The sequence below is a fragment of the Cariama cristata genome, unplaced genomic scaffold (genome assembly GCF_000690535.1).
Source record: "Cariama cristata isolate BGI_N322 unplaced genomic scaffold, ASM69053v1 scaffold16956, whole genome shotgun sequence".
Classification (NCBI taxonomy): Eukaryota; Metazoa; Chordata; class Aves; order Cariamiformes; family Cariamidae; genus Cariama; species Cariama cristata.
The window spans coordinates 42,441-65,741 of NW_009620551.1; the positions used below are offsets into that span (position 1 = coordinate 42,441).

The window sequence follows — 23,301 nt, forward strand, 5'->3', positions numbered from 1 at the left end:
CCACTCAGTCTTTGAAAGGTCACTGTGATGGATGGAGCTTCCTGAGGACTGGAGGAAAGCAAACATCACTCCTGTCTTCAGGAAGTACAAGAAGGAGGATCTGAGGAGCTATGGGTCAGTCAGCTTCATCTCAATCCTTGTGAAGCTGATGGAGCAAATAATCCTGGAAACAATTATCAAACACACAAAGGACAAAGTGTGACTGTGAGCAGGTAGGACAGACTTATGAAGGGGAAATCATACCCAACTAACTTGATAGGCTTCTATGACAAAATGACTACCTCAGTGGACAAGCAAAGAGCAGTTCATACTGTTTATCTTGGCTTTAGCTAGGCTTTTGACACTGCCTCCCATAACACAGACAAACTGTTGAAGTACAGCTTAGTAGACAGTAAGGTGGACTGAAAACTGGCTGAACTGCCAGGCTCTGTGTTGTGATCAGCAGCATGAAGTCCAACTAGTGTCCCCAGGCACTTAACACTGGGGCCAGTAGTATGTAACATCTTTGTTAATGGGGCAGAGTATCCCTCAACAACCTTGCAGATGATACAAAACTGGGAGAAGTGCCTGATACACAAGAGGATTGTGCTGCCCAGCTCCCTCAACAGTTGTGGATGTACCCCATCATGTGTAACAGACATGGGCACACCCCATCTGTTTAAGAGTTCTATAACCTGATCCTCCTCTACCGACACTTACATATTTAAGAAAGCATGAAAGTGACACCCATAGGCCCTCAAAAAAAAAAAAAACCCATGAAGTTGTGTATGGTATACCAAGGTAAGAGAAAACAAACTTGCTACTTTTATCAGCAACTCTCAGAAGGCTTCAAGAAGATTTTCCACAAGTGTTGAGCTTGAAATGAGAATCTTGTTAGGAAAGATCACAAAAAGCGTTATCATGAAAGGTGCTTTGAATTTCACTGGATTCTGCCTCATGAAGAGGTTTGGAGTTTTGGGGGGTTTTTTTTGTTTGGTTTGGTTTTGTGTGGGTTTTTTATAGCACAACAGTGAAGGTTGTCAATGAAATCGCTGACAATTGGTATGTTCTGCTTTTCCTTGATAGGTAACAGGAATCTACTCTTGGACATGTAAGAGAATAGACACAAGAACCATCAAGACAGTACTAAGGGCACCAAATAGGTGTCAGTTGAGCAATCCACTGCCACTTTGTTGCATACAGTCAATTACAGAATATATCCAGATGCCTTACTCAAGAGCCTCCTTCTGATCTAAGGAGTGTCCGGTCAGAGGAGTAAATGATACCTAGAAGATCGGAATAAAAATATCATCATATCCAACGTTTGTCCTGACGTTAGGAGATGTGGGAAGATGCAAGTTGAGAAGGAAAAAAATTAAGTACTTGCTTAGGATAAGTTTTCCTCCCAGGTACATTGCTGGCTCATGTTCAGTTTGCTGTCTACCAGAACACCCAGGTCCTTTTGTGCAAAGCTGCTTTCCAGCTGCTCAGTCCCCAGCCTATCCTAGAGTACAGGGTTATTCCTCCCAACATGCAGGACCTGGTATTTCCCTTTGTTAATCTTCCTTTCAGCCCATTCTCCAGCCCATCAAGGTTTCTCTGAATGACCTCCCAGGAAGACTCGGCATCTGCTGTATTTGCCAATTAAAGGCACAGATCCACTGCACAGAGGGTATAGTTTAAACTGCAGATTTAGTGTAATACGACCACGATGTTTAGCACAGAGTGCCTTCCCGTTCTAGGTAACTCTTCCCCCAGAATTCTTCCATTTTTTGACAGAAATTATCCAAAAAAAGTTAACAGGGGGGGAAAAAGTCACAAGAAACAAACATGTTTCAAGAGGAATTGTACAAACAGGCTCAGGCTGGCATTTGAGAAGGTGACTGAACTCACAGCCAAGGCACATGTGCTTACTGTGCAATCTCTACAATAGTACCACATTCTAAAAGCTATTTTAAAATTAGATATCCTTGAAGAGAACCAGAAGTTGCTGGTGTTTGTTTCAATACTTGAAACAACATTCAACAAATTATAGAAACACTTCAAGTCTGTACTCTTATTCTCCCCTTCTTAGTTTCCTCCTTCATTTTAGCAGCCATACATTAATGTAGATGACTGATTAAAATGCGATTAATGTACATTAACTAAAACATGTTTTTCTGAAGACTGAATTCTCTATTTTTGACAGAAAACAGCAAATTTTTTCTGAATGACAGATAGCAACTCCCTAAAAAACACCACAAAAACATCAATAATATTTTTCTCTTTGATCCCTACTTTGGTAAAATCATGCTTCATAATACATACCAATGAAATTATTATCAACTCAATCCAACATGCACAGCTACAGCAAAAACTTATGCATGAAAGCAGAACTTAATTTTCTGAAGAGATACCTGTTTTTTGCATTTTGTTTGTGACCATTTTGCTACATGCAAATTTTCCCTGCACTTGTTCCATATGAGAAGAGTTCCTCAAGTGATATTTGTCTGCTTGCTGTTTTAGCAACCCAGAAGTTAGCTAATTGACACACCGAGTCAAACACGTTGTCCTTACCAGACACTACAAGATCAGTTGAGAAAAATTAATATTGAGCTCAGAATGCAGGTCTGTTCCTTAACACTAGTAACCTGTGTAGGCAGGTCACTGCCCTTGTTCAGACCAGCCACTTCCTTCCCTTTCTCCAATCCTAACAGGTAAGTAGAACCTGGTACAGTACTTTTAAATTTGTGAGCTTTGTCCTTTATGTAACCACACTCACTTTACACTACTTCATCATGATCAAGAGTTTTGACATTTAAAAGGTCCTAGGCTATATTTACAGCATTCCCTAGAGGCTGCTATAACGAAGACAAGGAAGATGTAGCCAATTTCTTCACAACATACAGTGGTTACTTCAAGAGTGATCTGAAACAAATGCACAGTGATGAACATTATTCCTGCTAAATATTTTTTAAAAATAAGAAAGTCATCAAGACAGTATTTCATCAAAGGATTTCTCTAACATATTGCACATAAAATGTGATCTATGACTATCAGCAATGATGTACCACTGAACATAGTCTATATAGTATTACAAACTTGTTCTGAATGAGACATTCTGGAAAACACAGTAAGACTTGGTTTGACAGTCTCGATCACCCTCTAATTGATCTTTTCTTCAGTTGGAATCTGGCTGTGTACCAATGTAGCAAGTTAGGAAGTGATTAGTGAATGCTTTGGTATCTGCAAACAGGGAACATAAGAAAGAACCTGAACTCCTTACATAACAAATCCTTACTCGTCCACATTACCTGTAGAAAAATCAGTTGCCAGTATTGTAGAAAATAAACATTTCCTTTTCAGTCGGCCTTAGTCCGACATTTCCTCCTACAATTCAATACCTCTCTCAATTTTTTCTTGTTTCAATATTAGAGTAATTTTATGCTACCTAGTATAGAAGTATGCTCAGGATACTGAACAGCTGGCCTGACTACAGTAATTACACAGTATTTCAATAATCAAAAGTTCTATCTCCAGCACAATACATTTGATCAAGTTCAAGTGGCAGTACAGTTTCTAGGCAAAAGACAATTATTAGCTCCATTTCTTCAAGCTTCTCATCCTTCAGTCACTACTACTTAGATCTCCTCCAGTCCAAGTGGCTTGACAAAGAAGAAAGTTAAAAACCAGTTCATATTCTACTTACAGACTAGCATAACAGCACAAAACCTTCAGAATCACAACCTCATTCAAAGAGTTTTGAAGGACTGAACAATCTATTGGGTATAGCTCCCTCGTAAAACCAGGGAGAAAAACATTAGTCAGATCACTGCTTCGCAAGCAGTGAAGGACCATAGCATCTGCGATTTGATCTTATTGAAGCAGCATCTATAGTAATTTACAGCAAAGCAAGCTTAACACTTTCTCTCCCTCCCCATCAGTTTCCAGAGTTAAAGTCTGCCTTAAGTACCTCTGAAACATAATTATATTGAACTTCAGTGGGTTAACAACTCACTCCCAGAAGGTAACAAACAATATTGCTGAGACTGATAAAACATCCAGCTAACCTGCTTATCCCAGGTTTCACCATACCATCTGTCACCTTCTCAAGCATCCAAAGTTTCAAGCAGTCAGCAACTCCTGAATAGTTTCCTTTTCAACTGAGATGTGCAGTCAAATATAAACCTCCGCACATCATAAGCTGAACACAATGCCAACACATACGATTTTCTTCTGCTCCAGAATTTTAGGGAAGACAGATCGCACAACATTATGAAGTGTACTTTAACCCATTAAGAGACTTATTTATTAGGGAAGATGTTACCTCAAAATAAGTCTTTGAGAATGGCAAAAAGCACCAAAGCTATTCAGTAAAGAAAGATTACCTATAGATTTCAGATTCTCATGCCTTTGGTTACTCAAAGAAAGTCTCTTCCACCAATAACCTTAATTATTTTTTTTATGAATCAAATAGCTTTACATTATTGCACCATGATGGTCTTTCCCACTTATGGTACCCTTCTGTGACTTCATCCAAATGACCTTAAACAATAAGTTTTGCTTTAAGTGTGAAGATTAAAAACATCTTTCCTCCTTAACCAAAGTAAAGCACATTCTTTGGTGAAGTGATGAAGAATCAGTTGTACCACACCTTTCTCCACTTAATATTCATACAAGTATGTAAACAGATTTTCCAATTAGGTAGAAGACTGACATCCCCTCCACCCAGTAAGCACTTCAGTTAGTTTTGGTGGGACATTAATTAATTATTTCTAGAAGCAACTGCTAAAGTCTGCTCAATGTTAGTTTCATAGATATGAAGTATTCATATAATAGATACTTTGGCAACAAGGATGAACAGTTCCCAACACACCCCAGGGAAACAGATGGGACACACAGTAGGCACACCTTCAGGTTCAGACATCTATACTTAGATAACCATAATATAGGTGCCTGTGCTCCCTCTACAATCAAAACAGACCTATTGGATCCAGCCAGCACAGTCAAAGGGAGCCTTGATAGCTGTTCACCTGATCCTACGTAGGAAACCACAGAACGTGGTGAGCTGAACAGTTCTCTGCATCCACTGATCTGAATTCACATGCCTGAATCTGGAACTTCAAATCACTCCTGGACTGTTAAAAACATCCCAGAGAATCTGGGACATAAACAACCAAACTGAAAGTTTTTGAAATCTGAACACCTGCCTAAAAATAATTCACCTACACCAAAAAAAAACCAGAACCAAGAAAATAGAGCTAAAGATAACTACTTCAGCCATCTTTTTACTGGATAACCATCAGGCATTTTTTGTGTCCTATCATAACTTTTGTCAAGAGCTATACTTTTTTGATTTAATCAAATACACTGAAAATTATTACCTGAAAGCAGGATTGTACAGGAGCGCAGTATACCCTTTATGATAAGCTATGCAAAGAGTATTCTATGGTTTCTTCCTTATTCCTAGAAATGTTAAAACAACAAAAAGACTACCTTCTGTCTTTACGATCCTTTATTTAGACACAGCTTACTGACCTCCCATGAGGTCTCAGATAAGATTTCAAACAACAAAACAAGAAATTCAGCCAAATATCAAACACACTTCTAGTGTCCCTAAAACAACTCAGAGTGTAGCAAACATGTAAAAATAGTACCAGAGAAGGATTTTGTCAAACCATTCTCAAAACAAAAGTGAGAGTAGCTGAAAGAAAAAAAGTTTAAAGTAATGTTTGACCAACTTGTAAATTAGAAATTACTCCAGTGTATTCTTGCTGGATTTGATTACCCAATTAGTTGAACAATTTACATTTTAAACTCCTTAACTGCTTAAAGGAACTTTGATCACGTCAATGCTAACATACTAAAACACTGCTAGTTGATCATCATAAAACACAGCTGAACTTTAACTCCTTAAATAGACCAAAAATCAGAATTTTTCCGACCTTATTTTCTGATGTTACTTCCACAACTTCAGCAATCTGTTTAGATCTTTATCACAACAATGTCTGTGTTGCAACATAAAGCATAACTTCCAACCTACACCCTTGGTATCTGGAATCTTTCTAAGCAGCGTAAGTACTGAAGAGTTTTTAAAACCTGCCTGAATAGTCTTCACTTTGAAGTCCTAAAGCTTTGCAACTCTGTGTACTTGAAGCTTGACCTCACCCAAAACTGTTAACTAATGTTAGTAGACTAGAATCTATTTTCAAATCAAAAGATGCCAGTAATTTTTACTTAAAACATTTAGTATGAAGTACCAACTTACAGCAATTAAGATAACAAACAACATTCTCCTGAACACATTTGGCAAATGTTTGCCTTCTACACAACCATTTTTTTCCTTGCCCTCTCCAAACAGAGGGGAGACATCAATATTTCTCCTCCAGAATCAGCTACTCTTCAACATTACCTTTTTGTCTCCCCACACAGGTGTAAAAGGTGTTTTTAACACTAAAATGTTAAGAGATACTTACTGAGAAACATCCTCATCTCCACTGAGCAACTAAAGCTGTATTCCTTCCCACCCCCCATTCCTCTGCATTGTTGCAGGTACTGAATTAAGTAATTTACATTTACATTTTCCTTTCTTCTGTATAAAATATTGCAGCACTTTTTTTTTATCCAAGTACATACAAATAGAAAACTTCTATTAATATAAATATTGCTTATTTCACCTTTTTCCCCAAAACCATGGTTTACGCAAGATCCCAGAAATACCTGGAGTTCTAGAAAGAAGGAACTTTCTAGGCTTAAAAACCAACTCTTCATAAAATTCTCATATCTATGCCACTTGAAAAATGCAACTGCAGTTGACTACACCAAGTTACATCTGTTTCCAAAGAAATAAATGGGGAATTGTTCATTCCCAACTTGTAGAGAATTCTGTAATTTGCTAGGTATTTTCTAGTAGGCATAACGTGGTCCTGACTACAATTCTTTCTGCTTTTAGTCAAAATATACCAGTAATTTATGTGAGAAGCTAGTATTAAGCATCAAGTCAGACGAGTTACATACTGAAATGCAACATCTTCCTGAAAGGTGTAGTACAGTTTGCTACAATTTTCTGCCACCTAACTGCTAAATTTTAGCAATTCCAAAATTAATTGTCAGACTAAAATTAAAGTTTCTCTTGGTTTCAAAGATTGTTCTGTTACATGAAAACCCAACCAAGTGAAATGTGAAAGATTGTTGTCTTTAAGAGAAGGAGAAGAGGAAAATGCTTTTGCAGAAGTTATCAGTACAAACAAATCCAAGTATATTTGGGAATTGTGAGGCTCTTGTTTATTTTAATTACTTCGTAGGATTAAGCTGACAGTTCTGAGCAGCACTGATTTGATACAATGAAGATAACTAGCAGCACAGCACATTTCTGAATAAATCTGCTCCAGAACATGGTAGTCCTAATTTTTTTTACCCATCACATCAAAAAAATCAAGTGCTAAAAGTCTTTCCACATACCAAATGAGTTTATATGTATCTCAGTGTCCAGATTTTTATACTTCAAATAGCAGAGGTAAAACTTTCACAGCACTGACTGTACCTCTGTCTAGATAGCCAGTGTATTGCCATTTTAAAAAATTTCAATCCAGTTCCAAAAGTTTAAATTGAAAAGTATGCATTAGCAATAGCACTGTAGAAAAGCTTGTACTACACATGATACCATTAAATTTTCAATACACCTCTGTTTGAAGAATGTAATCTGAACTACGTCTCCATGGCTGATATAACTTTAGTAAATTTTGGTAAGACAACTAGCAAAGAGACTCTTAGAAAGAATAATAATTTTAGTCCAATTAAAGGAATACCCACTGCTGGTTGAATAACTGCATCATGTATTTAGGGTTTTTCCAGCTACCAAAAACTCTTCTTACCTAGTCAGGAATGGATTAGAATACCCAGAGTTTTACTGCTTGTAGCAAAGATAGCAACATTTGAGTAGACTCATGTTTATTTTATTTTCTACACATTTTAGTAACATGTTTTACTTTGAAAATTTATTTTAACTATACCTTACTGACAAGCTTGGAACAAAGAATTCCATTTGGAACAATAGTTCTAATGTGACACAATTTTGCCAAAACTGTGAGAGTTTAGAAGTAGAAAAATTAAATACTAAAGTTTCAGCTAAAAGACTGAAATGGGAAACAAACCTCTGTGGTAAATACCAACATATTCATGTAATTCAAAAATGTATGTAAGAACAATTATCATCTGTGTGATTTTAAAATCATGACTTCTGGTGACATCATAAACCATAAGTTAAAAGAATCCTGACACACTTGCACTTAAAGTACACAAAAATAAAGTTATTGTTATCTCTGATTTTTCAAAAACTTCAGTGCATTCTGCACCAATCCAACTTCAAGCATTTTGACATCAACTGTCTGCAGAAGTGAAGTTTCACACATATTGAGCATCATCAAGTGGTCATTCACATATGACAAACCAGCACATTAAGGAGCGAAACGTTCAGCAACAGTTACTGGTAAGCTACAGGAAGATCTATATGTAATTCAGTTAGATAGTCTATCAGAAATTCAATATAGAAGATTTCATTAAAACCAAATAAATACTAAATTTTACCTTTTCTGGATTGTAATATAAAGATTTCAAAGTGGTAAACAAGGGTGGGCAGCCTTTACTGAAGTTAACCCTCAGGAACTTATCCATTAGTTCTCTAAATTTTTCACCTAGAAACAAAAGTGTATTTGGTTATATGTCAGTGATTGCAAGTGTTAGATAAATATAAGCACTAATTGCTGTGCAAGTCTGGATAATAGAGTAATTGAGAAACTGCAATTAAGGGTTTTCATCTTTCCTGTTATTTAAGAGTAAGATGCAAATGTGCTCCAGATAAAAAAAGATCAGAGTAACATGCTTAAGTTGCTAGTGTTTAGGAGACTGTTGATGAAGATATGGCAACAGTCCTCAAACCTGTGAAAACTATTAAAAAGAGAAAGTATTAAATGCTGGCTACAGAGGATGTAGCAAGGGCTATTTAAACAAACAGTGGAAAAAATTATCATGGTAAGAATAACTAAGTACTGGAATGGATTACCTTGGAGATCTTGTAAAAGCTCCATCACTGGGAATTTTTATGATTAAGTTAGACAAATGTGTGTTAGGAATAGTGCAGATATAAATTATTCTGCCTTGAGGAAGAAGGATGGATGAAATGAACCCTCTACCTCTCTTCTATTTTTTTTATGAGTAGGACATGATTTCCAATGATAATATGTTTCTGGAATCAGAAACAGAATAGAAGACTGGATTTCAGAAGGATAAGCACCATATCAGAATCAACTTTATCCAAATACACTGGCAGAAAGCTAAAGATCTGATTTAATTAAGTTTTCAGGTAAAAATTACAGTATTTGCGGTACATGCCATCTTTGAGAAACACTGCTGCCAAAAAAAACAACAACAAAAAAGTAGGACTTCAAAGAAAAATACACAGTCAGGAAAATGGCTGGCTTTCATGTTTTTATTCTTATGATGAAAAGAGGTTGGTTTTAGTTGTTTCCATTTTGGTTGTGGTTTTTAAGTTTTATTGGTTTTATTTGCTTTGCATAGGGATGAAGTTGCTACACTTCACTGGTTACTCTGTTGTGGACTTCTCTAAGTCTTTAAACAAGGAAGTAGTACGCTTCACATAATGCTAGCATACACACATAAAACTGCTGAAATAAATTTCAATTCATTAAAACACATTACAGATTTGATTAAGAGGTTGGTTGATAGATATTCCGAAAATTAAGATACTACTGCTTTCTATATAACACTCTCACATACTTCCACCAATTCTTAGTTGTCCTAACTAACTGTTAACTGACACCGAGACCAATAAAAGTAAATACGTTCTCACCTCACTGTACCAAAACAAACTGCTGTATTTAGAAACTCCTATTATATGTGGATGGGGAATCCATAACTGGACTATAAGCACATGCTGTATTACAGGTGGATTAAAACTTGTTTTCTCACACTACAAGAAACTCCTCTATATGATAAAAAAATCCACCAGTTTCTCAGTTTCTTCCATTGAATTATTCAGATTTATATTCTTGATGGAAGAATTGTAATTCAGAATTTAGGAAAGCAAGATTCAAGTTTCCATTAAGTACATATTTATAGAAAGCAGAACAGCTTTAAAACAAAGCCTGAAAAATGCAGAAACACACAGCTAGGCACACACCTATGACGTGAAGCCAAGCTTAAAATTTAGTCTGAGGCACAGAAAAGACCTGTCCATGGGAACAGTGAATCTATAGCAGCATAAACAAATTGAAAACTCGATGGCCAGGTTGCAACCCCCCACCCTTGATCAGTCTGAAAATTAATCGTAACAGCCTTCCTCCATAAAGGTGGTTTCCAGCTGGATCCAGGAACTGATTTGTATCAAATACAAGGTTATTACGATGCAATGCATGGCAAGGCCTGGGAAGGACTGCCCTTTTAATACAAGCCTGCACTTTAGAGTATTTTAAATCAATTCTGAATCAACCAGTGTTGGCTGCAAGCAACTGGTCAGTGACCACACTGGAACAGCAACCTCATTTAACCAAAAATTCTATGCTATTGAAATTTGCAAATACATTTCTGCAAACAAGTTTGTTTCTATACCTTCACATTCTTAAGTACCTGCTGTACTTAAACACAAGAAATTATTTAGTAAATAGATTAATCTCTTAGGGATCAAAACCAGTCTTATACATCCACGACTGATAGAAGCTTAATAGATTAACAGAAACACAAGTTTTAATTTAGGAAACTTCTTGTTATGAAACTCTGCATCAAGTAGCCTACTGAGAGTTTTTTCTTGACCAATTTAATCTTCAATTTTGCTTTCATTTAGACTATTGCTACAGCAGGAACATCTAATCCTTATTACCAAATCTATTTCTATCTAAATATGAACATTAGCTGAGAAACTACACTGTCAGATATGATACAGTAACCTAGTGAAATGAAGTCAACAGCAAAACACACTGTTAATAAAGATACAGAAAAGTGTTCTGCAGGTTATTTCCTTGTTTGCTATGTCTTACCATAAGAATTTTATTACAAGAGAAAAACAAGTAATTGTCACGTAGTTTTTCAAATCCACCTGAACTGCTTTAAAATTTGCCCTTGTATCTTCAAAGAAACTGAAGTATCTGGGATTAAGTAAGGCACAAGTACTAACTTCAGGGCTAAATCTCTTATGAGGTAGTCAATCTTGTGATTTTACACAGGAAAGTTTTCTGTTTCAAAAGATATATACATATTCCCTCCAGAACTGAGGATATTCGTCCACTGTATTTGAAAACAACTTCTGAAAGGACAGAGTCACTGAAAGAACTTAGCTGTAAAATTAAAAATAAAATAATTTGAGATGCAGCACTGCAGACCTGCTTTTTGTTCCAATTTTTATTACATTATCAGCACAAAATTAGTTTATGTTGCAGATTTAAGTTCTAATGGTTCTACAACTAAGTGTTGTACACCCAATAAGATATTCAGTCATAAAAAGATCTGGTGTTTTCTCTGCAGTAGAAAAACTGTACACTACAAAAACTGTTGGGAAATTCATCAGTCCTATGCTATTGTGATTGTCATATGCATCACATACACCTGGTTTCAGTCTTTATAAATTACAAATTGGTTTATATAGATACATGTATAAAGATATATATTTTTTTTATATATATCTTTATATCTACACTTTAACTCAAGTGTGCTATATCCTCTACCTTTTAACTTATAATTCTTAACTTATGATGCAGAAAAGTGATGTACAAGAATCCCTACAATCTATATACCACTCTGTACTGTAGTTTTATCAATACAAACATTACATAGTTCATATCACCATATTAGAGCACATGAACTATCAACTCCTAAAACATGATAATTTTGTCTACTGAAAAATGCATACATCTGATTTTTGTATATGTACAAATAGGTATTAAATGCACATTCAACAGCCTGATGAAAACTTAAGAAAAACATAAAATAAACTAATACAGAACAGATATGCAACTTGTTACCTGAAACAAAGTTTAAAGGTAATCTTCTAGGTGAAACTGCTCTGGGATGTCTTTTACTAACTTCTTCATAAATCTGAAGCCTCTCTTCTAAAGTGCCTATTATCAGTAAATATAGTAGATATAAGTAACAGAGATAAAAATGTGTTCTTCTAAATGTTTTTAAATGTTCAGACTTAATTTAGCTAGACTTCTTACACAGTTTGGATTTGGAACAATTTAAACATTTCAAGCTATTTTTTCCAGTTAATCATAAACATTACTGTGTAAAACTGTGTAGTGAAAACACACTGTATGTACAAGACAACTACCAGTATTAATTACCGTAAGGATAAACTGCAAACATGACAATTACCTTGCACGTTCAATCATACAGTACTCAAGTTTGGTTTCTTTCAGTTACATGCTCTGCAGACCCATTCACACAGTTTGACATTCATAGCTTCAATTAACTTTTTTTCACTATGCATCTGTTTCAGACATACTTTAAGCATTCAGAGAAATACACTCCATTTCTAAATCACAGGTATACAAGTAGCATACTATACAAGCATGCCTTTATTATAGGTCCTCTGGTAGTAGCAAAAACAGGGCACAATACTGCCAATGTACGTACTGAGCACTAGAACTCTTTATACCTTAACGTTTAACAAAAATAAAGCTACTTAAAGACTTTCTTCCCACTCCTCCCCTTTCCCCCATAATATGCTTTGGAGCTCCAATGTGGTTACAACTTAATTAAAACTAATCTGTTGCTTTGAAATGCCATTTTCACATAATTAAGATCAATTTTGATTAAATGTTATTAAATTCAAAGAACTTAATTAAAACTGAATGTACAGATCAAGACTTCACACAACATATATTTAATAAATATATCCATCTTCCTTTCATAAAAAACCCAATTTATCTTGTCACTGAGCTCAGATGTTGGGGAAGGGGGGGGAATATGTTACCCAGTGGCTCCAAGAGACAGAGTTCAAAAAGTTATACTAAAATAATGTTTGGATTGGAACTAAAGCATATAAAAGCCCTAATTGAAGTCACAAGTTGGAGCTCCAGAACTTACCATGGGGGAGGAAATAGTCCTAAGACCACCTAAAAAATAAAGTAGCATTATTAGTTTGATAAATTAGTACAGTTTTAATCTACATAGAATTTTAATATGTCAAAAAACTACTGGATTCGTTCTTTGTTAAGAACTACATATTTTCATCAACATATTCATTACATCAAACGGAGTAATCAACTTCTTGGGTAATTTATTTTCCGAGACAATAATCATGACATTCAACTCTATGGATAGACTACGAAAACCATTCGAGAGGCAACACTACTCTCTGCATTAGTGCAACAAATGCAATCATTTTCATTTCCCAATCACAAGCCATATTCCCCGACCTTATGAAATCCAACTGTAAAACTTCCTAAAAGAAAGCTGGTTGAAAAAATATAATCTAGCTATAATATCTACAAATAATATCCTTGTGGGCTTATGATTTATGATGTCATCAGAATAACTCCAATAAAACTTCCACTAAGTGGTGAACAGTGAAATACAAGGAAACCATTCCTATGTAAACACCTGAGAAAGTTACCACTGCAAAACACTTACAGTATAAATTGTTGCAATACTGTAATTTAAAAGAAAAACAATTAGCTATTTTCCTGGAAAGACAGAACAGCAGTAATGTCAACTAGCATTAGAATAACAAAGGTTTTTATCACATTTATCACCTTTTCCTCCAAAGAACAGTCAGCTTAAAAGAATTTTTTTTCAGACTGCCTGTCTTTAAAAGGCCATCTGAGACAGACGTTTGAGTATTTCTCTACGTGTCCACAGAAAGAGGTACCACCTAACAAGTTTCAGAACGATAATTTTATGTTGTGGTGTATGATAGTAATCTGACAATCAACTACTAGACAGGAATGAATTGCAATTTGGTTTCCAAGTTCATGTGTGGCAAGGAAGTGTTCTTTGTGTAAGCACGTTAGCAAATGCCACCTTTAGCACCAAGAAGAGAAAGACTTGCTGTTGGTATTTTCATGCATACAAGTTCTTCAGCAAAGATTTTTAAAATGGATAAACACAACTATATCATATTCAAGAAAGAAAGTCCATAATTTTCCACTGAGTCAAGCTTTTTAAATCGAAAACAGTAATATATCAAACAGGATTTTTAAGTATATCCTGTATCATACGTATTTTCAATGTATTCGCATATCTTAACTTACTAGGTTGTAGGGCCTTTTCCAAGCCTTCATAATAATACCAGTTCTCTGCATTACGCTCAATTAACTCTTCGTACACTTCACCAGCTTCTTTCAGTCTTCCCAACTTCAGTAACATCTCTCCTAAAAACAATGCAGTAAAGAACTGTGAGTTACATGAGAAAACACTGATGGCTTGGGAGTAAAGTTTACAGAACTAGATACATAAAATTGGGCTTAATCATATGTAGATACTTAAAAAGAGGCTTTATTTTTCCAAAGGCATTTACTGTGTATTACAAGTGCTACTTGAAGCTACCACACATATAGCTCAACACAGTTTGGAGCATTCAGCACCTGTGAAAACAAAGATTATTTGAATGTCTGTATTGAAGTATTTAAAACAGCTATTGGGATTATCAAAGAAACAAGCAACTCTTCCTTCCAAGACTTCAATGCATGACTATGTCACTTCTTATCAGGCTGCCTACTTAACTACACCTATATTTTTCACACCAACTAACCAGTTTTTAACCAGTTAAATCACACTGGTTTGCTCTTAATTAAATTGTTCTACCAGGTCTGGCTTGCATGGAATTACTTTTCTTCACAGTAGCCCATACAGGGTTTGGGCTGGCGGTCATTGCTTGGAGACTAGCTAAGCATCAGTCTGCTTGTGGGAGACCGCAAGTGATTGCCTTTGCATCACTTGGGGATCTAGGTGTTAGGGGTTTGGGTTTCCCTCCACCCCTTCCTTTTCCCTTCATTTAAGCTATATTTATCTCAACACATAGGTTTTCTTGCTTTTGTTCTTCCTATTCTCTCTCCTGTCCTGACAAGGGAGGCTGAGAGAAGTGACCGAGCAGCTGTGTGGGGCCTGCCTGCTGGCCAGGGTCAACCCACCAGCTGCTCCTTGCTTGCATAGTTGTGAAGAATACATGCTACTGCACTATATAATTCTGTATATTCAGAATTCAGTATTAGTACTTCAAATCCATAAAACTGAGTTATTTTTAACCAAAAAAGTCAACTTCAGTTTTCACTTAAGTAGGGCAATACAAGTAAGCACATTAGAAAGCTTAAGAAGGAAACAAGAATTTGATACTCCAGTCAAAAAAAAAAATAAGTGTTTGTACTACAAACAGTATTTTCCATGAGATTCCTCTTCATGATATTTGAGACTGGGTTATACTAGCTCTGATTTACTGAAAGTTACTCTAGTATATACCAATATAAAATTTCTGAGATCTCCTCTGTTCCCATGTCAACTGAAGTTAAACTACCTGCATCCACTATCTGCTTTAGTAGGGCAAGTTACTTGAGCACAAAACTGTAAACCTGGTCTTACCAGTTTCCCTCTAGTAATCGTTTTAAAACAGTTAAAGATTTCACATGCTTTTTCTTTTACTGCTTTATCATGTCCGAAAGTCAGTAGCAAAAATTTAGAAAAAAATTGGTTGAGGAAAGAAAAATGACTTACCTTTGATTTCTTCTACTATTAATTTATCACATATTTGCTTTTCATATGTCTCTATATGTTCTAAAGACTCCTGAAATAGATCTGCCTCTCTCATCACTTGATTTTGATATAAAATCAGTTCACTATATTCATAATCTATTTTATTAGGAGGAACCTGGGGGGAAAAAAAGCAATAGGTTAGTTAAGATTTATCTGTACTTCCAACTGTATGCAATATTACAGAACACAAGACTCAGGCTACAGAATATATCTGATCTATTTATATACCCATCCAAATATTCCAAATGTAAAACTCCCATTATTCACAAATCAAATTAGATTCATTCAGGATATCCTTTGTTAGAGAACAGTTTAGTATAATTCCTGTATTTCTCTTTACTCTATCACTGTGGTGAGCTAAATAAAGACAGAATCCTTGCCTTCTCTCATACAATTCAATAAAATTTGCAAATATCTTGGTAATCTTTTCCTTCTGAAGGACTCGTGTATTCCACAGCAATTTTGACCTCAGTTCCATAGTAGACTGCTGGGAATATCACAATACTCACTTTCAGCATACCAAAAATTCAGGATCAAACTATTTCCAAGAGCAATGAACCACCGAAATACTGGCCAGAGCTTGACAACTAGAATTTTTCAGACAGGAAATTTAGACTTTTTCTCTCTAACGAAGTGTTCTCTGTACTATGCTTCAATCCCCCAGAAAGTATACTGTACAAGCATGCAAAGAGTGTTTCCAAGCAACAGAAAGTTATTTTGAGGTCTGCTGCGAGTTGCATACCTAGGACTTTGTGTACAGGCTATAGTAAAACTAGTGGGTCATCCACCTTCCAGTGATACAGCCACTGACACTGGATGGCATTCTAAAGTACTCCTTTCTAGGACTAACTCCCTCAAGTGTATTTAGGCAATGAAAAGTCTTTCCAGAGTTATAACTATTATCTCATGCTAAACACTCTTCGCTAATATACACAGAAGCTAGTTCAATTATGATTAAATTGCAAGAATTTCAGAGACCAAATGCAGAAGTCTGCAGACAATGCCCAGCAGATCTATACAACAGTTTACTATGTGAAATATACTGCCTCAATAGAAAGAAAGACAGTTCAGTCTGACCTCATTTTTTAAATAAGAAAAATAGATAAGAAGCAGCTGAGCTTGGTAAGTGTTAATGATTTTCTTTCCCATGACACTATATACTTTGTTTCTTCCTGAGCAAGCAACACTTTGAAGTCACATTGGTCACCAAATGGTTTACTATTAGTTCTCTGTTCCCTGAGTAAGGCTTTTACTCTGTCTTCTTCAAAGAACCAAGTAATTTAATAAACAAAAAAAATCCCAAACATTAAACTCGTTGAAATTAACATTCATATTAAAAGAATCTTGTCCTAAACCACTACCTCCAGCCCTTGCCTTAGCACAGATCAATTTTAGGAGATTTAACATTTCTGTTTACATGCTCCTTGAATTTTGAGGCAGCTTTTACAGTACTGAATTTTTAGAAGAAAGATTTCCTTTTAGATAGAAATGTTCTGAAAGACAGCATAACTAAATACAATATTGTAAATAAGTGCATATCTGACAATGAACATGAGTTTTGGGGCTGAAAATAACAGCATTCAAGTATTTTTTAGTAACTGCTAATATATTATAGCAAATGATGGTTAATGGAACAACACTAGACCTTACATATACTCGAGTCAGCAGCTAGCAAGAAATCCTATCCATTTCTTAAAGTATATTTCTTCTACCTGGAGCTCCATTTCTGTTTCCACTTTTGCTCAATTTTTAATCCATCTTAAACACTGGAAGTCACTAATGAAAAAAATGCTTTCCAGGTAACAAGGTTAACTGCTTCACAGAACTGACATATGCAACAGGAGTTAAGCGTTTAAGCATATCTTCCTGCTTATCCTTACTGCAATACCACAGAACTGAAACTGCAGAGCACCAATTTAGTTCTTTCTCCTTCACTTCCCCCGATAAAAAATATCCCCTCAATACAACACACATCTAAATTCCCCAAGCAGCACAGCTTTTTGCCACCTTACGAATTGGTTTCAGGCCTTCAAACACAGATTACCCTAAAAACCCTTATAAAAAAATATACATATATAAAGAAACAGATCAATTAACCTTCTCATAGCTCCTTTGGCTTGGCAGGACTAACAAATGAAATTATGAAGTGTCAAACAAACAAGTGGACTTCCTCTTACACATAGAGCAAATCCACCAGAAAGATACTGCGCTTCCTGCCACTCCATTTAAAAAGCCATTTTTAAAAGCAATTTTAAGAAAAATTCATTTTTAAAGAGATTTTGAAATCTCATCAGGTTAATGATGATTTAAATGTGCAATTCATCAGAAGACAAGCATCTTATAAACCCCATACTTAATCTGAATAAACAGACTGTCTTACAAAGAATAAGATATTCTATAAAATGTTTTGACCATGCCATTGTTATTGCTGCACAATACATCTTTACTCCTCCCTCCCCTCAGAAGAGTTAGATTCTTGCACGAGATGTCCAACTTTCTCTTGAATTCAATTCTGTTGTTTCAGAATAAATGTCTTCCTCTCCTGGATCAAGAAAAAGAATCAACTTTACAGCTGTAGATGCCCTAACATAACTGTCACTGAAAGAATGTGACAAGATGCAGCCAAAACATACCTAAGAGCAGACCCCCAAAACTCCAGATGTTTTCTGTCCATATCTGTAATTGTGGGCCTGATGCAGAAATTAGGAATAAAATAAAAATTAAGAATAAAAATTTTGTTCAGGAAAAGAAAGAAAAAAAAGGGGACATACAACAGTAAAACAAATTGCATAGTTGTTTTACACCTTGGTTCCCAAAGTTTAAATGCTGAAGTGACTCAAATAATTTGATTTAACTTGGACAGCACAGGCTGTTGTATTTCCTGCAGTGATGTCTGCATTCAACCTCATAACCTGCCTTTGACTGAAATATTGTGCATCTGGCTAGTTTACAGCTTTCAGATGACAGGCAATGTTGATCTGGATACACTAAGAGACAGAAAATTCACTGTTTCCAATGATAACTTAACCATTAGAATAAAACTGCCAGTGATAGAAAGTGATTTATCATTTGAATTTGTTGCTCAACTTCCTGCCACTACTTGTTCCTTTATTTTTCCACACTAAGCAATCTTCCTAGCCATCATTCTTCCCAAAACCAGTATCTAAACTGTACTGGAATCACCTAGGTATTTCTACTTACAGTAAACAAAGATAACCCCTGCCCCTCACTAGATAGCATTTTCTTTAGTCCTCTTATCTTTCCATATTGTTCTCTCATTTTCTAACTTTTTAAAAACAGGGTCATCAGTAAGTCTTAACCTCTCAGTAATCAGTGCTCTAGAAAGAGAATCCCTGCCGCTTCTCAGCAATAAGGGAGGTTTTTGCTTTTCACCCATAAGCCTGTCCTAAGGGACAATTTTACAATAAGCTAAGTCAACCTAACTGCAGCCTGGATCAACAACAGCAGTTCACTTCCCTCTATTATTCCCCTTCCTCTTTCCCCTCTCACCTCACAGTTGTTCAGTTCAGCCAATCAATCCTTCAAAAGAGTGATTATTTTTCTGTCACTCTGGCTTCCTGAACCAGCCCTCCATGGGTCAACCAGTGCTGCGCAAGGAAGCGGTGGGAGCACACAGGAAAAAGTCAGACTGCTGGTTTTGGCAACAGCTTGTAGCTAGATTAGCTCCATTATTTTGTAATACTGCATCTTCAGATACTCACCTACAATCACTAAAGTGATAGTTCCTTGATCTTTTTCTTAGTTTTACTGCTTGGTTTTGGCTGTGTTAATTCACATCTGAATGGACAGAGCTGCCTGAGTAACCCAAGTAAATGAATATGAACACCCTACATTACATAACATGTCACATTTACTTCTTTATTCAATAATAATGGTATACAGCATCAGGCTTAATACAGATTGCCATAAGACTCCTTGAAAACATCAGTTTGTTGAAGATTCGCATTCAATAGTGATTTGGAAACCCTTCAGTCTTTCAACCCTCCTTTTAAACCTTGAACAACATCACCCTTTTATCACAGTCACATGCAATATTTATCAAATCAGTCACAAAAGTTCATCTATTGAGTTGCAGTGCATACAGAGTACAGGGCAAGAAGGAAGATTTGGAAAGTGAAGTAAGCAAGAAGTCTACCTCCCCAAAGATCAACGGAGCATCCTGAACTCAACTATTTCAAGTGCAGTACTGTTAAATATCTGGAGACCACACAAACAGTACATTTGGTGACTATTGTGGAAGAGCCAAAGTGGGGCAAAATTGAGCTGTGGGGCTCTCCTGACTCTTCTGGACCCAACACATTGATTCTCTCTTCCACTGGTTGGGGCTCTACGTGGGCCTGCATGCCTCAGGGAGCTAGCACAGCAAAGCACAAGACTCTCTCTGTTGAGAAGAGAAATTAAGCTAATGTGGTCATCTTATTTTTAGTGTTTTGAAGGCAGAAAACACAATATACCACTTAATCGTCTCTACCAATCTCAAAAAAGAGGAAAGGTTTGACACAACTAATTTTCTATAAACTCTTGTTGTTCAACATTTGTAGCATATTTCTGTCCTTTAACACTTAACCAGCTTTTCCACCATTTGCCTGTGACTGATACTACGCTAATCAACAGTTAAATAGCTCATCGTTCAAGTACAAACCATTTTCCTATTTATGGAAATTTCCAAAGTATTTCCAGTTTTAACTAAAATAGTATCAGATCTTGAGATCTTCTCAGGATTTTTTTGTTTTAGGGTGAGATTTAAGATAGTGATAACTTGCACAGCAGACTCAACTGATTTAACAGGTTCATCTATGGCAGATGATATTTGTATCTGGCTTAGTCACTAGACTGAAGAGCGTATCATGATGACTACCCTCAAACAAGCATATTTACACACAACCTTTTAGAACATACAATATTAACAGCATCATTTCCATTGTCTCCAAGGGGCCAATACCACTGCTAAGCCCTCTTAGTCCTTGAAAGAACCTCAATTTCTTACACTTCATTTGCAGTTTCTCCATCTACTATATACTAATTCGAACAGTCAGTTCAACACTGAACTCAGATTGGGCTCTGCTGACTCACTCAAGAACCATGGCTTTTTGGCTGTCAAACACTCAAAAAGTGACCCAATTTTCATTTAAACTTATTGTTTTCAGTTTTTATTCAACACTGAAGTTACAGCTCTTTTGAAATATCAAGTTGTATACACCTGGCTTGCAACATCCTTTGACCATGGTACATGACCAAGACACAAACACTGGTTCCCTCCTAGCAATTAACTTCCTTTCTTACAGTTAGTCTCATTCTGGCTAAGATCTCCAATGCATGTCTCAGAAAGGATGTGAAATTTTTCTTTAAACAAAAAAAATCAAAATCTATAGGTCAGGTAGTATCTTAGTATCTGCACATGATAGTTCCAGCATGCCTCCCAAGCTGAATGCATCTATAAACATGTTTTTTCTTTCCATGTTACAGAATATTCAACACATCCACTCTGTTCTGTTAATTCAGACCTTATAGCTCTGCATTACCAATAACAGAAAACAGGAACACTCCCTCTCTCAAAAAAAAGGTTATAATCACTGATTTTAGCATTGTACCATTTTATTTACTTCAACAAGTTTCAGCAACATCAAATCTTCTCAAAGAACTTTCAGCTATGCTTTCATGTTACTTTTGACATCACGTGATGATTTTAAGTGTATGATATACACACGCATACAAAGCAATGAAAAAGTTTCTTTTCACATTTTTTGTAGAGACATAATGGCATCTAGGCTACGGAAGGGCAAAGGATAAATGAGCACCTCCAACACTAAACAGTATTTTCTGAAGTTTTACCTACTGTAAAGGGACAGGATCACACAAGTTTTCTTTAGCTACAAGCCTGAAAGATTAAGTTACTCAGTCTACCCTTATGTCCGCACCGTAACAGTATACTGAGAGAGGAAAAAGTATTCCTGTATAATTTGCACCAGCTGCTAAGTTCCCGGAAGTCTTTCTGCTCAAAGCAGAAAGTTCCACAAGTAACAAATTTCCTCCCAATTCTTAACTGGTTCCTAATGATGAATTAATTCCTCAGATTCTCTTCTTATACAGAAAGTGTTCTCTTTCCAGAAAAGGAAGTCTTACCTGTTGGGTTTTCCTAAACTCTTCAAGTAATTTTAAGGCCATATCATAATCTTTTAGTAAGTGATACGCAATGGCATATCCAATCCAGGAAGCCCGTTGTGTGGGGCGCAGCTGAAGTAGCTGGTATCTTGTCTCCTTCAGTAAAACAAAAGCAATTTTAAAATAAGAAAGATGTTAAAAAAAGGAGTTACTACACCTTTATCTTCATGATTTACCACCAGTACAACTAATATTTTAAAGGTCTTTTAAAAGCCCTAGGCTATCTGACATTCTAACAGCATGGGGAAAAGCAGCATGTTTCCGTCTAATGAAACTGGGGGCTACATTCTAAATATAGGAGTCATGGCACAAAGCATAAAATCTATTTGTTGGGACACAAAAGCTGTCATTTTCAAGAGTACCTCTTTAACAGCCTCAATCATTTCCAAAGATAGAGCTCTGAAATCTCAGAGGAGTTTCTGTTAGAAAGCATGAGCTCACTGCCACCCAAAGAGCAGTCCCACCCTCCTCATGTCCAGGCATGAGGTCCTCATACTTACACTGCTGCAGCACTTCTCAGACCTCCTTCCTGAGTCAAATCATATCCTTAAGTAAGTTATTCCTTTCTCTTGCATTAGCAAATTCAACATCCTCACTGAAGGAGACCAACTAATGCCAAAGCCCACAATCCAGTCCCCTACTTCACTTGAAATGGAGGATGGAAGATGAGGAGGACTTTTCCCTTACAGCTAAATCAGGTTTTATTTATGATAAAACCAGCACTGGGATTCAAGAAATCAGTCATCATGGGGCAAGTTTCCCACATACCAAAACATGATAGTGTATTTCTCACAAAAAACTTCAGTATATGCACCCAAACCACTATTTGCACTACTTCACAATAACACAGTAAGTAGTCCTAATCGCTAAGCTTTAGGTCTTAGCATTTTTATTTTCATTATTTTAGTGAAAAATAAGTTGAGAACTAGAGTTTTACAAGGTGATCCACAAGTCAAATTGTACAGAATAACTGTACTTCTCATTCTGTTCTCAACTTTATATGGAGCTCTGCTGCAATACATTTTCATGCTTTCCTAAACAAGAGCTTAAAACGCTTTTGAAACAGCAAAACCAAGTAGCCACAGAATTACTACCAATAAAAGACATAATAATGGAATACAACAACAAGAGAATGGTAATAGCAATAAGTGGGAATTCAAAGAGAATACTTACTCTATATCCTTCTAAATCCCTCATCTGAATCTGCAACAGAGAGAGATCTCTCAAGATCTGTAGATTATCTTTATCTAGTTTGAGTGCATTCCGGTAACACTTGATGGCTTCATCGTATTTCTTATCAGAACGTTGCAAGAGACCATAGACATGCCAACCTAATGCACGTTAAGGAAGATGCATTCACATTTTTCACAAAGTAACTGCAGTGCATTTGTGTCAGATCAA

The 23,301-nt window shown here is 36.1% G+C and overlaps 1 protein-coding gene across 1 annotated transcript in view; it reads right to left on the reverse strand.

Moving 5' to 3' along the window:
• NAA16 (N(alpha)-acetyltransferase 16, NatA auxiliary subunit) overlaps window positions 1-23,301 on the reverse strand; it is a 58,619-nt gene that overhangs the window by 27,450 nt on the left and 7,868 nt on the right. The window contains exons 5-10 of the mRNA XM_009701657.1: window positions 23,074-23,231; window positions 21,862-21,996; window positions 15,679-15,832; window positions 14,223-14,342; window positions 11,991-12,086; window positions 8,545-8,651 (exon numbers count right to left, since the gene is read on the reverse strand). Coding sequence (XP_009699959.1) covers window positions 8,545-8,651; window positions 11,991-12,086; window positions 14,223-14,342; window positions 15,679-15,832; window positions 21,862-21,996; window positions 23,074-23,231 — 770 coding nt within the window. The remainder of the gene's footprint in view (window positions 1-8,544; window positions 8,652-11,990; window positions 12,087-14,222; window positions 14,343-15,678; window positions 15,833-21,861; window positions 21,997-23,073; window positions 23,232-23,301) is intronic.